The following is a 16,811-nucleotide window of genomic DNA, read 5'->3' as shown; positions in this document are numbered from 1 at the left end:
CACCTTCAACAGAAAAGATGAAGGATACATGTCTACTTGATAATAAGCAGGAAGAAAATTTACAGAATACCAGAGCCCAAGGTGCTCTTTCACAGCTCACAGATCTCTTAAAGATTCGAAGGCCATTGCAGTCCTTGGAGTTAATGGGCTTTCATGGGAACGAAGGTCTCCTGACTGCTGGTCTAACCTTTTTCCCAACACCAAAGCTCCAGCGGCCCCAGCTAGAGTGAAGGTCAGAGTCCACAGAATAATCTCTGCAGTCCACAAGAGTGAGGATCCTCCTATCCGAGGGAGTTTTAAAATGTGGTTCATGAAAGGGCAATACCTGAACATTCTATTCCAAGGACACAATTCGGCCAAAAGATAAAGGAAAGGCGCAGTTTTTTAGAGGCTTGTTAAGAACTAAGAGTAGGGAGATGGGAACTGGGGTGGATTATGCTAATAAAAGCAAAGTCTGGATCAGCAAGGTATAAAACTGGGCTTTATAATTCTAGAGCTGCTTGGAGAGGAAGATCCAGGAGACCATGGAACCCCGCGGGCGAAAGCGGATCCTCAGCTGCGCCCAGTTGGGGGAGCAAAACTGCGAAGCCGGGTTACCCTGGCTCTCTGCTTGCTCCCCCTCAATGCACGTAGTCCGCCCCAGATGCCCCCACGCACTCCCGAGCGCCCTGCGCGCTGCCAGGTTTCTCTCCGCGCTGCCTGGCTCTCCTACTCCAGTGGCATCCCCCAGCCCTCTCCTTTTTCCGCGCTCTCCGGACTCGCAGCCCCTAGCGGCGCGTCACTGCGAGGTCGGCCTCCGGCGAACCTCCCTCCCTCTTTCCTGGCTCTAAGCTATCCAGCCCGGGAGGCGGGGAAGCAGCCCGAGCGCGAACGCCACGGCAACCACCCTCAGCCTCCAGCCGGAGAAACAGTCCGTAGGCCCTGGAGCCCGGCCGGGCCCTTGGGAAGCCGGCGCCGCGCCCGGGGAGCCGCTGGGCTAGCCCCTACCCGGCGCGGAAGGCGCAGAGGTGAGCGGGCTGGGGAAAACCAGAGCGGAGGTCGCAGCGGAGTTGAGGGTCACGGTGCAGTCAGCGCCACGCGCTGCAGACATCTACCTGAATCCCGCGCCCTCTGCGGACATCCGCCCTGGGCTGGTGGGGTTCCTGATCTCCGGGCAGCTGGAGGAGGGGAGTGGGATGCGTGAAGAAGGGTCTGTTCCACCAATTCCGCTCCCTACTCCTCTTGCTCTTTCTGGAGCTCCTGGAAAGTCTTGAGGTTGGGCCCAGGAGAAGGGAGGCCAACAGAGACTTCGTCCCAGGTAGGATGTGCCAGAAAGGGAAAGGACAGGCAGGTTACTTTGCTCTCCCTGATAGTCTACCTGCCACTTTGGGTTGATGCGGCGCATTTCATTGAAGATCAAGCTACCCTGCTGTGTGAACAGGTATTTCTAGGAGTCGTTTTATTACCCAGTAATGTAATTGTGGTGTGTTTAGGCCATTTTGTGTTAGAAAGTAATTGGCTTCTTTGAGTGTCCTAAATTATCTTTGAGCCCTGTATTCAGCCTCAGCCAAAACTTGTTGAAAATTATGCCCTAAAAATCTTTCTCTTAAAATAGAGCAGAGAGATAAAGAGAATTTTTGTCCGGAGATTTCCATTTATTATCTCCCCCACCCTGTGGAGGATTGGTGTCAGTTTTCACTCCTCAGGCAGATAGTTTTTTTAGATGGAGAAACTTATTCCAGGCCATGGTTAATTATTGCTCATCATTTAGGGAGAAACAAAATTCAGACTCCTGCCCCCACCCCGCCCTCATGGCTTAGAAGAGATTCTATCTAGTCCCCTTAACAAGACTGTTTTGAACCTTTTAGTTCTCTCCAAAGCACCTCTTTATCCTCCTTTCCCCTCCTTTGTTTGTTCATTTTCTTGATCTGTTTTTCTTCTTTCTCAAACGCTATGTGTGTGTATATACATTGTTTTCACTCTGCATCTCTTTTTCTGTTGCTTCAAAGCCTAGAGAGAGGATATTTGAAAAAGGAAAATGCCCATCCTAAATATTTAGAAATGTAAGGGTAACTACACTGGCTGCCACTGGAATGTTGCAGTTTCTGCCTCTTAGCTAGGCAGTCTGTTGGGGGTGGGGAAATAGACAATATCAATAATGATAAATAGAGCTAATTTTGGAGGATAGCAATTTAAACATCTATCCAAATCACTTTTTAGTGTACTGGTGTCATGGAAAATGTACTTGTGGTGAATGAGCATAAAATGTGTTTTAATACTGAAAAAAAAGCACAAATAAAGACATCTTTTTAAAGAAAATATTATAATTCATACACAAGAGTGACAAAGAGCTGGGTGCAGTAGTGTGCACCTGTAATCCTGTATTTGGAAGGCTAAGACAGGAGGATCACAAGTTCAAGGCCAGCCTGAGCAATTTAATAAGACCCTGTCATAAAATTTTAAAAAATTAAGAAAAGGACTGGGAATGTAGCTCAATAGTAGAGTGCCCTTGGGTTCAATCTTCAGGAAGAAAGTAGTGAGACAGAGGATGCACCAACAGTTTGAAAAGCTAGGCTGTGGAGGTGCCTTTACTCCCTGCTTAGCCCATAACCATGACATTAAAGTAACTAAGACATTGACATATCACTCCATTTGGGCCCACATGTCTTAAATCAGCCTAAAGAGAGGTCTGACTTAGAGACCTATTACATCTCTTTTGGCCCTGGAATTTTTGATGCAATCAATAACAAAGAATATTTACTGCATGCTTAATTACTATATGCCAGACAGTATGGAGGAACTGATGGATAAGACAAACATGGTTCTGCCCTCAAATTGCTTTATTGCTTGAAGATACCAGGAAGTGAATGACTGAGGTGGAGTGAAGGCAAGGATTCATTGCCTTTGATGCATAAGTCAAGGAAATAAGAGGCCCTGAGGTTGAATGGTTCATCCCCAGGAATGAGGAAATCCTGGAGAGGGACGGCAGTTGTTGGATCACAAAGACCTACTGTATATGCACTGGGGGCCATGGTCTCCAGTGATGAGGAGTAAGCTTGAGAGGGTATTATGAGAAGCCATGAGCTGCAAAGGAGCAGGGTGTTTTCACAGAGACAAAGAAGAGAAGTTCAGATGTGGAATTACAAAGAATATATTACCTCATCTTGTGGCCCTGGAGGATTACATTTCTTGATAACTTATCTAAACCAGCAGATTGCAAATGTCATCAAAATCTCTGAGGGCAATTTTGAGTTATTGTTATCCAATAATTAATGCCCTAGATGTTTCTTCACAAAACAAATTAAGTTCTATTTTTCAAAATTAACATAGCATAACAGCTGCCTGTCAGCTAAAGGAATGTCAAGGAATCCTAAACTGAAAGCTTTAGCAGGTTATGTAGCTGAGTGTAATTGAATTTTCTTATCTTGATAATCCACTCTCGAGCATTAAATGCATACAGCAAATCAAATACTCATTCAAGACTTAGGATCAAAAGAAGTTTACTGTTGGAAAGGACCACAAGAGTCAAGTACAACCTCTTTATTTTCCATTTAACAAAGGAAACAAACTCAGAGAAAGAAAATCAAGGTGATTCACAAACCTTTAACTGTTTATTTCCTAGACATCATAAAAACAAAACCTTCTGTAAATGACATTGCTTTATTATTTAATCTAGTTTACCTGTACATAACATCAAATGAAAAGATAAAGAGACTAAGATTTTTGTTAGCCAAAGTGTGACCATGGACCAGCACCATGGGCATCAGCTGGGAGTTTGTGAGAAATGAAGAACTCAGCCTCACCTCAGACCTAGACAATCTCTGTGCATTTTAGCAAGATTCCCCATAGTCACGTTTGTATTAAGCTTTGAGAAGCTGTGTTCCAGAGCAAGTCAGTCCACTTGAAAAGTCTAGTCTGCTAAGGTCAGTAGGACCTGTGATGTCTGGAGAACTAAGAAGAGGAGCCCCTTATTTTAGTCAGCTTTTTCACTGCTGTGACCAAAAGACCTTACTAAAACAATTTTAGAGAAGTTTATTTGGTGCTCACAGTTTCACGGTCTGGGTCCATAGATAGGTGGCTTCATAACTCTGTGCCCAAGGTGATACAGATTATGGCAGAAGAGTGTCGTGGAGGAAAGTGGCTCAGGACATAGCCACCAGGAAGCAGAGAATCCCCTTACCGTGGACAAAAAAATGTACCCCAAAGGCATGCCCCCAGTGACTCACCTCCTCCATCCACACCCTGCCTGCCTTCAGTTACCACCCAGTTAATCCCTATGGGGGATTAATGCACTGATTAGGTCACATCTAAGCTTTCTTGCATTGTCTCTCACATGGGGTTTTGGGGAAAGCTTGTATCTAAACCATAACAACCCTCTTACAGGACAGGAAGTAGAGATACTGTCTGGATTTTGAATGTTATGAAACAACAGAAACAAAAGTATTTTGTGTGGTGGGGTGACACATTTTAAGGAATGGCATTGCCCTTCCCAGAACAGAGAAGAGAGAAGATTGCAAAATAGTGAGTGAATCTTCTGTACTGCTTCTGCTTCAGTGGGAAAGGGGACAGGACTGCTTACATATTCTTCAGCTTACTGTATTCAGGACCAATAGTTATGTTCCCACTAGTGTTCTTTTTCATTCTTACAAGCAGCAGTGTAAAAATGGTCATAAATGAGAGACAAAAAGCCACACCTGCTGTCTCCAAATAGCATATAAGTACTAAGTTGAATCCTGAATCTTTTAGTAGAGTTGCTTTCAATTTCAGATGTATATGCATTATACTTGAGGATCTCTTTAAAAAGTTTGATGCCCAGGCTGAACTCCAGACTAATTAATAATAGTCAGCATGGAGGGACGAAGCCTGGGATCACTATGTTTTCAGTCTCCCAGGTCATTCCAATGTGCAGCTAAGGTTGAGATCTACTGCTTTCATAGCTCCTTTGATACCCTGTGAGGACAGGCAGTTCTAAGACTGCAGTTTATCCTTCTTCCTACAGAAGCAGTGGGCCCTTTCATATCTACCAAAGTACCAAGCCAAAGCAGAGAAGCTCAGGTCACATTTGCTAGCCAGTGGCATTTCAGAATCTTAAGGAAAGTATAATTTTTTAAAAGAGGATTTTGCCCTTGGCCACTTTTCTTAAAATATGAATAGTAACAGTTAACTGGAGATGAAAATGATTGCATCATTCTGTAAATTTACTCAAAGTCATTTATCTGTGTACCTAAAATGGAGAAATTGTATGTGTAAATTATACGTCAATAAAGTTTTGTTAAAGTTGCTGTGTATGCTTCAGTATTTATAATTTCATTATGTTGGTTAGATAGCTAGGAAGCTAATGCCTGTTTTGTGTTGTTGGAGTATCAATCCCGAACTGAATGCCTTGTAGGTAGGATTCAATAAGATGTTGGATAGATGAGTTGGTGGGGATTGATGAGTGGATGGATGGGTATTATTATGCTGTTTGGTGGTAGACTGATTGCTAATTGATGTCAATCATCAGAGACACCTACAGCCGATAGCAGTCAGTGGGTACTGGTACCATTTGTAACCAGAGACATGGTAAGGCATTGAAATGATGGAAATGAATTTGCAGAGAGGCTAGAATGCTAAACGGTTTATTTGCAAGACAATTACTGCAACACAGAAAAGACTGTATTTACTATCCAGTAATCATAGGTGTCCTTATCTCTATGTACTGTCTACAAGGAGGTTATCAGATGGGAAGTTATTTTAGCCATGCTGTGGCATGCTATGCACAGGTTCATTTAAACATACCTCATGGCTGTGGTAATTGCAGTGTTATGAAATCCCAAGTATGCACAGGGAGAACATGGTTCTACTAGAGATAGCAAGTTACACTTGTGAGTTGTAGGGATGCATACAGTATTTTTCTCTTCCCCATACATAAAAGAAAAATGGATGAGGCACTGGGGGGATGTTGTTTTAATTTATCGAAGATGATACAAAATTTTATTAGCTGAAATTATTATAGGAAATTTTTTTTTTTAAATTTACTAAATTTAATTTTTACTGAAATTTTAAACTAAATTTCTGGACTAACTAGATATAATCAGAACTTTTTTTTTTTAATTGAGTATCTTTCTAACATGAATTGGACTTCTTTCCAGATCTTGTAGTTATAATGTAATGAACATAAAATTTTGTTTTGGTGATTTAGGACCTAGAAATGTTTTAAAATCCTACCCATATAAAGGTTTATTGAAATAACATACCAAACCTAAGAATTAGTTTAGAAATTACTTATTATTTTGAATTTGTCTCATTAAAATTCTGGTCATTTGGGGATACAGAAAAGCTTGGGGTCAGTCGATTTTAACTATAACATTACTGTATTTTCTGAAAATTCTTTAGTTGTTCCTATAAAATATGAACACAAGACACTTAAATCTAAGACTGAAATGTTGTCATTTGCAATCGCAACAGTTTATAAACAGAACTTCAAAGAGCAAATCTATATAGTTTTCATAAAATCTCTCTCATTCACAATTTTTGGAAAATGCTTTTCAAGTCATCCAAGTTTCAGCTGAGGCAAAGGATTTAATAATCTGAGTTATTCAGGCAAACAGCAAATAATGGTTGGATGTGTTACATTAGGGTAGTTGTTCTGAAACTTTAACATGCATGGAGTCATAAGGAAGGCTTGTTAAAACACAGATTGCCAGACTCCACCCCCAGGGGCTCTGACTGAGGAGGTCAGGGTGGGCCCTGAGAATTCACATTACTACAAGTTCCCAGGTGATGCTGATTTGATTTGATGCCACTGGGAGAGCCACTGCATTAGGAAATCACATTCCTGTTTCAAGTAGAATTATAGCTTTGCCTTTGGGGTTTTCTGCAGGGGTTGAGAACTTCCAAAAAAAAAATGTAAACCTCGAAACAAAACCACTCTTTCTCGCTACAGAAACTTGTTATTGTCATAGATAAACAGTTGGGTTTTGTTTATTCAAATACCAAGAGAATTTAGGGATTATCTTAATGCAACCCAAAGGATGTAGGAGTAAATCACTATCTAGTCACAGAAAATTTGGGATGTTTGCTATTCCTTCTGCAGAGTGTGCCCCTACCCTCTGTATATTATTAGGCAGGTAACTGCAGTTGCAGGGGCCTCCCTCCAGAGCGCCTGCCTGCTCCCCAGAGGTTTTTCTTTCCAGCTAAAGGAGAACTTTCACCTAGAGCTTCCTCACATCCATGAAGAGTAGCCCTCAGACCTGGTTTTTATGGAGCATAAAATACAAAGGAGGGAAGGGAGCTACATAGGATTGCCAACTCAACTGTTATCAGGATCCCTTTATGAAAAAAGGACATTTTGACCCAGAAGAATAAAGACATACTCTCCAAGTGAAGGATAATTCTTTAAGTTGCATAATTGTATGAAAAACTTCCTACTCTCTCCTCTCCATATATATTTTTAATTGCAACCAGTGCCCTAGGACTTTAAAGATCACGTCACACACACTCACACACACACACACACACACAAAATTACTTGTAGCTTTACTTCTAGTTTTAAGTGCACTGTTATCAAATGGATTTATGGAAGCTCTGGGTGAATTAGAGATTAGTTCATAAATACAATTTTATTACTCCATTTACACACACAAGAAAGAATGACTTGAAGTAAAGGGAACAACAAACACCACGTGATATTAGGGTACACTCTGACCATACAGTGTAATTCTTAATTATATACTGATGAAAGGATTTTATTATACTTTTGATTACAAGTACTTTCTGTCTCTTCCAAATAAGAACATAAACTTCTTGAGTGTGAGTACCATGACTTCTCTTGCCTTTTATCTCTTATGTACAAAGCACACACTGGCCTGGATAAATTCATGTGGCTTCATAGTTGGGTAGATCTGCCTTGAGATTATAGTTGCCTCATTCCTTGTCAATGGAAATGTACAACATAAGCTTTCTTAAACAGATGTTGACCTTAGTTTTCATGGGTAACACAAGTGTTAATAACTTCAGCTCAGCTGATCCAAAATACTAGCTTAGCAAATTACAAATTGATGAGTTTTTGTGCGGTATCAATATCAGATAGTTACCCAGTGCTCATGGGAGATGGGTTGCCCTTGGGTCTGAGTCTGGGTCTAGGTGAGTCCAGAAGGATATTTACATACTTCCTGGTCATTTCTTTCTTCCCCTTTAGCATTATGTATTTTCACTGTATCCTAGATGATATGTGGGTTGCTATCTGGTTACACAGCAACCAATCATGTTCTGTTTTGTAATACTAATACATTCATATCATTGGTTTTGATCCAAAACATGGGAATGATTTTTTAACATATTTTTTTAGTTGTCAATGGATCTTTTATTTTATTTATATGTGGTGCTGAGGATCAAACCCAGGGCCTCACCACATGCTAAGCAATTGCTCTACCATTGAGCCACAACTCCAGCCCAAAAACATGGGAATTATTTTGATCATATTTTATGTTTCATATCTAAAATCCCTAAGGTGTAACTGTGGATGTATCTAAAACTGTCCTTGGTTAAGATTCATATTTTAGCTATTTAGTTAGTATTGTTCTTAGAAAGCATAGTTATGGATGACACTTGGAGATGCTAAACAGTTTTAAGATTCCCTATTTAGTATTCGCACTGCAGTCTCAGAATGAGTATAGGTTAGAATCCTTACTGTGTCACTACAAACTTCACTCTTAGGCAAACTGCTAAAGATCTTTGAGCCCATTTGCTCATCTTTTAAGGAAGTACTGTATATTCTACCACCATCTGAGCATTAAATAAAATAATATTATATGTGAAAACACCCTACGAACCATGAAATCATACACAAGCATGATATGTTTATGCCCCAGCAATAAACAATCCATCTCAGACCCACTGAAGATGTTGTTTGCCTGTGCTCTCTCAATCATGCTTTCGTATTCTTAACACCGTAATGAAAGAGTCTCATTTATAGGCCAATTTCTGCACCTAGCAATAGCTACACTATTAAAGGGTCCAGCTAGAACATGTCATTAGGTTCTTATGTGAATAAGGTTCAAACGTGTTAGACCAGAGTCACCCCTTAATATGTATAAAATGTGTGGTGTAATGGGGGACCCATAGGTGATGTTATTAGGTCCTAGTATATTCTTTATCTCTCCACATTCTGATCTACAGAAGAGGTATGAGCTATTTTTGTAAAAAAAAAAAATAAAGAGATAACTGATATTATTTAGTTTTTGTTTGGTGTTTAGTTTGAAAAAGACCTTGATCATTGGTCATGGTGGCCCACATCTGTGATCCCAATGGCTCAGGAGGCTGAGGCAGGAGGATTACAAGAGCCAGCCTCAGCAAAAGCAAGGTGCTAAGCAACTCAGTGAGACCCTGTCTCTAAATAAAATACAAAATAGGGCTGGGGATTTGGCTCAGTGGTTGAGTGACCTTGAGTTCAATACCAAAAAAAAAAAAAAAGAAGACGACTTTGATCGTCATCATCATTAGATTAAAAGATTTTGCAATTCTTGTACCTTAGGAGATGCTATCATACATATACTCAGGACCCAGATATAGGAAACTTGGCTTTCAGTGTCCAAATCTAGTAACCCTTTCACCCTTAGATAATGTAATAATTAGGGGTAGGTAAGTGGTCAAGGGTATGACACTAGCACCTATATCATAGGGTAGTTGTGTAGGTTGTTAATATATAAAGCACAAGACAGAGTTGAAACCATATTGCTATATAAGTATTAGGTAATATTACTATTAGTATTGTTTTTCTAAAGTTTAATTTACTAATATTTGTAGTCATTGAATGTGACCCATTTCTAGGGTAAGAAGTTAAATTTTTCTAACTCCAGTAATTTCATATTTCATTTAGTGAAAACAAAACGAACAAAAAACATGTTTTTTTTTTAAACATTCCACCTCTGCCTGTAAAATCCATTAAATCCTCTGAAGTGATCAACATCTGCTGCAAATGTAAAAGAGATTGTGCAATGGGGATAGAATGGAATAATATTTTTCGTTCAAACTCGACAGTGACACTGATTCATGGCAATCTGATTTGTATTGAGCGAGTTCTTACAAATATAGACATTTAATATATTACTCAAATAATAAAAAATAACTTGGCCAGGTGCAGGGGAATGTGCCTGTAACCCAAGTGACTTAAGATGCTGAGGCAGGAGGATCACAAGTTCAAGGCCAACCTGGGCAATTTAGCCAGATGCTGTCTTAAAGTAAAAATTTTAAAAAGGGTTAGAAACATAGCTTAGTGGTAGAGCACAATGGGTTCAATCTCCAGTACTGAAGGAAAAAAAATTTTTTTCAGGAAAAATAACTCCATCATAGTCTTTGCAGCCATTGAATAAAAGGGGAAGAAAAATATTTCCTAAGTACTGTGTAATTTAAGACCATAAATACATTATTAAACCTTTTTTCATAGAGAAGCTATCTTTCTCAATAGGGTAAATGATAGAATTAAACCTTTTTTTGTATTTTGATGCCTATTTTTCTTAAGATATTATTTAAATGACAGAGTTTTTTGTTTTGTTTTGTTTTTTCTTCTTTTTTGCATCAACAGTGATTGATCCCAGGGCCTCATTCACCCTAGGCAAGTGCTCTATCACTAAGCTACATTCCCAGCCCAAGGGTTTGTTTATTGACTGATTTATCTTACTCTCATTTAATGATAATCACTAGTTATGAAATGTATAGAACAATTTACAGACTGCATCCTGAATGAGTCTAGACAATTTTGGTTTAAAAGGTTGTTTGTCTGTTATGGTTTTTCTGTCTTCTCTTTTAAGTTGTTACTTGGCATCAAGGTCATTTTCTTTGCCTCTAGCTGCATGTCTGATGTGCTGTCTGATTTGCTGAAAGTAGAGTGACTGTGCTTGTTAGACTATGCTTTTGTAAAGAAGTTCTGAGTGGAAACTTCAGTCTCTTTCCCCTGGTACGATACAGTACCTTGCTGCTCCAGGAAGGGGTCTACAGATCAGCAGCACCTTTATTAGAAAAGCAGAGTCTTGTGTCTCCCTGCCTCCTGGAAACCTATTAAATCAGAATCCACATTTTAACAAGATTCCCAGGTAACTTGTATGCACATCAAAGCTTGAGAACTCCTACTTGGCAGATTAGCTGTGTGCCAGTTGATTTCCCCAATTAGAAATCCTTTTTTAGTGGCTGGGCTTGTAGCTCAGTCATAGAGCACTTGCCTAGCACATGTGAGGCACTGGGTTCGATCCTCAGCACCACATAAAAAAAATACTTAAATAAATAAAATTAAAGATGTTAGAAAATCCTTTTTTTAGCTTACAAATGGTATCTTGCTGTGTTCTAGGTTATACAGCATGCCAAAATATTTTACCACTAGAAATGCCTGACATTATTACGATGTCTAGAAGTGTTCTAAGTTTGGCATTAGGTAATTGGTGAACATTTTATTTTCTCTCCCCTAGGATATTCCTGGTGACCCTGAAAGAGTCCATATCATGGAATCAATCTCTATGATGGGAAGCCCTAAAAGCCTTAGTGAAACGTTTTTGCCTAATGGAATAAGTGGTATCAAAGATGCAAGAAAGGTCACTGTGGGTGTAATCGGAAGTGGGGATTTTGCCAAGTCCCTGACCATTCGGCTTATTAGATGTGGCTATCATGTGGTCATAGGAAGTAGAAATCCTAAATTTGCATCTGAATTTTTTCCTCACGTGGTAGATGTCACCCATCATGAAGATGCTCTAACAAAAACAAATATAATATTTGTTGCTATACATAGAGAACATTACACCTCTCTATGGGACCTGAGGCATCTGCTTGTGGGTAAAATCCTGATTGATGTGAGCAATAACATGAGGATAAACCAATACCCAGAATCCAATGCTGAATATTTGGCTTCATTATTCCCGGATTCCTTGATTGTCAAAGGATTTAATGTTGTTTCAGCTTGGGCACTTCAGTTAGGACCTAAGGATGCCAGCCGTCAGGTACGTAATTTTGAACTTCATTCTTATTTATCTGGTATTTGGTGGTTAACAAATAGCAGATATTTTAAAACCAAATTCTGACATTCTCCAATGACTATTTTGAAAACTGTGTATGAGCATTTTAAGATTAATGTCCTGACCTTATAAAGGCATATTTCTATTTCCAAAAATTATGAGGAAAGCTGAAAAATATGACATTTCTGTCATAACTAGTTAATTAAAGAAAAGGCAAGTTTAGCTGATAAATAATGTGACAGTGCATTGATTCTCTCCTGGAGTCCTCCAAAACAGAAACAGTAACAAACAAGTCTTTTTCTTTCCTTCTTTCCCTCTTCCCTCCCTGTCTTCCTTCTTCTTCCCCTTCTTCCTCCATGGCAAAAGCTACTGGGTAACACAGTATTTCACCTCTGAATAAAATACTATTCAATATGATCCTTTAAATAGTATTTTAGACTAAAGGACTTTTTTTATTTTTAAATATTCATATAATATAAAGTAGTACAGTTTAAGGGTAGATTTCAACCCGTGTAGGACAGGTAAAGACTAGATTTCTTACATTTACTTTCAGCAAGCATCTATGGATAGATAGTTCTTTATCTAGTTCAACTTGAAAGTGAAACAGATGGCAAGTTCTGTTGGTGCCCCTAGAATGAATTTTACTTTTACTTCTAAAAGTAAACACATAAAATAGTGTACTTTGAAAAAGTTGTGCTTATGTGTTAAAATTAAATATGATAAAATGATGTTACGATTTTTGTCCATAAAGATAGCTGTTAAACATTCCTTAGAAAATAAATGCATTATATCATTATATGGTGTATATCAGAGTCATGATAATAATTCAGTTTCCTTTTTTAAATGTCTTTTTAATTACAGATGAATACAATACCTTTCTTTTATTTATTTATTCTTATGTGGTGCTGAGGATCGAACCCAGTGCCTCACTCGTGCCAGGCAACACACTACCACTAAGCCACAAACCCAGCCCTGTCATTTACTTTCTTTATTTTAAAGACTAGCAAAACAATACATATTTTCCCAGAGGCTATTTCCTTTTCTTTCTTTTTTTCTGTTCTTTTTTTTTTTTAACTTCTGTTTTCAATACTGGGGATCAAACTCAGGGACTCACTCAAACATGCTAGGCACATGTTCTACTACTGAGCTACATCCCCAACTTCTTGAAGTTATTTCTTAGTCCTTTTTGTTTTGTTGCATATCCACCAAAGTTTTGCAGTGGATAAACTGCAAATTAGAGCCAGGACCTGAGAGTCAAACGTGAATTTAATCCTTCATTCATATTTGTTATCATTTAAATTTTCTAATGGAAAAAAATGTGGAACAATGGTTAAATTCAAACTGAGCTACAGGAATAGTTTAATTTGTAATTTCATAGTGGGTGTGCCCCTTTTGGAGTGTTTGGTTTATACTTTTAGATTTATTATAATATTTATCACTTATGAGAAAAAAAGTTTACTCCATTGTCACAACTAAAATGAATTAATTTAGAATGCTTTTCTTATTTCTTTGATATAAAAGGATCTCCATGTTAGAAGTTCATGAATGTTTGTATAATGGTATAGAATTCAACTGGCTAATGTTAGCTGAAATTCATGATCCAAAGAGCTCTACATAGCCACCATTGTGTATATAGACTCAGCATGCAAATGTTGCAGTGTGGCTTATTTCAGAGCCTTTATACAAACATCTTTGGTGATATATTTAGAAATTTGTTTTCCCCAAACATTACTGGAGATTTTATACCAATATTTTTCTAGCCCTAAGTGAGATGACTTACCCATTAGTAACAGTAGCTCACTCCTGCAATGAACTTGGTGCTCAACAAATATTTGTTGAATTTTTAACTCCATTACAGTACCAGTGAGGTACTAGGAGAGCTAAGTTCATTTGAAAGCCTAACCTCACCCCAACCTATACTATTATTACATTTCCTATAGAGATAATATCTTAGTCCTAAAAAATGGAAGTTGCTTTCCTATTTAAATTAACTATTTTTATTTGTCAGGAATAGCATCATTATTTAAAGAAGAAAACATTTTGTAGACTTACCAATGAAGTAATATACCTGAGATCATCCATGGTTTTTCAGAGATACTTGCTGAATTGTGTTCTAAACCTAAATTTTATAAATTGTACAGTATCATAACATAATTTAGAGGTTTTAATTGCAAATGCCACTATCCAAAGTTCATGCCCACATTCACTCTTGCTGAATATCTGTAAAAGGTGTTGCTTATAATTACTTACGAGGCAGAATCACTACAATCCAGAACTAAATATTGTCCACAAAATCAAGGGCCAGCCTCACTCTGTTTCCTATAAGAGTTACAGAGCTGGGGAGGAGCAGAGATTGCCAGCAGCTCATATTCCACCTGTGCCTGAAGGGGACACTTTACTATGCTGCTGCTATTAAACTGAGGGTCCTAGAAAAGTGCACCTTTCCTTCCAGCTGCCTCCCTTGCCCTGAGGACTCCCCTCTGTGGATCCCAGGTTTCCACTAGATTTTTTATACTTTATTTTCTTGTTATCATAGGTGATAAGGACTTTGTGTATGTTTGTTTTTAATGACATTATTTAAAATCTATTGATAATAGGTTGGTAAATTAATCAGTGCTTTATCTCCTGAATTTTAATCATTTGCATTGCTCAAAGCCCTTACAAGTGATGCATCATGGATTAAGTAGAGCATGTGATGAATGCAACTTTTATAAACCAATAATAATAATGAGTTTTTTTGTTTTTCCTGCAGGTTTACATATGCAGCAACAATATTCAAGCTCGACAACAGGTTATTGAACTTGCCCGCCAGTTGAATTTCATTCCTGTTGACTTGGGATCATTATCATCAGCCAGGGAGATTGAAAATTTGCCCCTGCGACTGTTTACTCTCTGGAGGGGGCCAGTGGTGGTAGCCATAAGCTTGTCCACATTTTTCTTTCTTTATTCTTTTGTCAGAGATGTGATACATCCATATGCAAGAAACCAGCAGAGTGACTTTTACAAGATTCCTATTGAGATTGTGAATAAAACCTTGCCTATAGTTGCCATTACTTTGTTGTCTCTGGTATACCTAGCAGGTCTCCTGGCAGCTGCATATCAGCTTTACTATGGCACCAAGTATAGGAGATTTCCACCTTGGCTTGAGACCTGGTTACAGTGCAGGAAACAACTAGGATTACTAAGTTATTTCTTCACTGTTGTCCATGTTGCCTACAGCCTCTGCTTGCCGATGAGAAGGTCAGAAAGATACTTGTTTCTCAACATGGCTTATCAGCAGGTACTGAAAGTGCTTATTATTTATCTGACGCTAGTCAACTTTATCAATATAAATTGTGAAACATAAGACTTAAAATAGTGTAATATTTTATATACCTTGTCATGGAAATATTCTGCTGGTATATTTTGGGAGGGAAAGAATTGTTCTTTAAATAGTTACTTTGCATAAGAATTATGTGACTCATTCAAAATCATTTCAGGTAAAAACAACTACTATCTCCTTTACAGAATACAAGCTGGGAAGTTGAGGGTTATTTGGGGGGTTTTCCTCCCTTTTAATGTTATGATGGTAATGACTGTTTCTAACATTGAACAATTAACAATGTTAATAACATTGTTAATGTTAAAATAACATTAATTATTTTAATGTTTTATAATCAACCATGGTCCACAAAATAATGCAACTCATGGTAAACTTGTACAATGAAATTAGAACAGTAAATATACAAAACAAAATAGAAACTCAGATCAGGAGAAAAAAAGTAGTATGTACCTCTGCTGGCTAAGAATGTCTATGTAGCTTCTGTTTTGGCTTTGAGATTTCTGATACAGTAAAAAAGGAGACATTGTTAACAATGTCTTGTTGGTTCTTGTTGTCAAAGAGAAGAAAAATATACTAGTTCCTTTGGTGAAGCTTTTCTAACACTTAGCTCTCCCAGAAAATCACAGGGAGACCTTCACTGGAGAAACTTGATGATGAGGTTGACTGATCTCACTAATTCCCATTCCACAAATGTAAAATGAGGGATTTCACTGAAGCTATTTGGTGTAGCATTTCTCAAAGAAAGCCAAGATCACTGCACCAAAACAAATGTGTAAAAGCATTTATATTTTATAAGAAACCAAGACATCATAGTCCGAGTATGTAGCATCTACTACTTCAGCTTGTTTCAACAATAGAACCTAAAATAATTGTCTGAGTTAGTAGATGGATGTCCTTCAAGCCATCTGCTCTCTGAAAGTACCACTTCTCTTAACTGAGTACTAAGGCTTTGATATCTGCTCATCCAGCTTCCTCACCTCCTTCAAATTTTTGCTCAGCTCTTAACTCAATGAGGCCTACAGTGGACACTCTTTAAGTTCCGCCACTTGCCTCCAACCCAGGCACAGTACTCACAAGGCCCTCTTAACCCTGTTCTAAGTTTCTTTTTCCAATAGCACTTACCACCCCATAACACACTTTTTGTTTTCATTGTTTGTTATATTTTCTGTTGTCTGCTTTCTCCCATCAGAATGTGAGTTCATGAGAGGGGGGAATCTTTGTCCCTTGTTGTTCTGTAATGTATGGCTGATTCCCAGAATTCTGCCTGGACACAGTATATGCTCAAAAAGTCTATTTGTGTGCCAGGCGTGGTGACTCACGCCTGTAATCCCAGCAGATGGGGCAGGGGTGATGCTGAGGCAGGAGGATCAAGAGTTCAAAGCCAGCCTCAATGAAGGCAAGGCACTAAGCAACTCAGACCCTGTCTCTAAATAAAAAAATACAAAATAGGGCTGGGAATGTGTGTGGCTCAGTGACTGAGAGCCTCTGAGATTCGTGATTGAGTGCCCCTGAGTTCAATCCCAGGTACA

General features: G+C 38.6%; 1 protein-coding gene across 2 annotated transcripts in view; it reads left to right on the top strand.

The window, feature by feature from the left end:
* Positions 1-693: 693 nt before the first annotated feature.
* The window catches only part of Steap2 (STEAP2 metalloreductase), a 24,812-nt gene continuing 8,694 nt past the window's right edge, over positions 694-16,811 (top strand). The window contains exons 1-3 of one of the 2 annotated variants that reach the window (XM_015502331.2): positions 694-1,007; positions 11,421-11,945; positions 14,713-15,240. In XM_015502331.2, the coding sequence (XP_015357817.1) occupies positions 11,454-11,945; positions 14,713-15,240 (1,020 nt within the window). In that variant the 5' untranslated portion in view covers positions 694-1,007; positions 11,421-11,453. Of the gene's footprint in view, positions 1,008-1,043; positions 1,421-11,420; positions 11,946-14,712; positions 15,241-16,811 lie in introns of those variants that run through there. The other variant, XM_048785441.1, reaches the window with a different exon arrangement.

The sequence above is a fragment of the Marmota marmota genome, unplaced genomic scaffold, assembly GCF_001458135.2.
Source record: "Marmota marmota marmota unplaced genomic scaffold, marMar, whole genome shotgun sequence".
NCBI classification, from domain to species: Eukaryota; Metazoa; Chordata; class Mammalia; order Rodentia; family Sciuridae; genus Marmota; species Marmota marmota.
The sequence above is the reverse complement of the archived record's forward strand: the minus strand, read 5'-3'. Positions and strand labels throughout refer to the sequence as shown.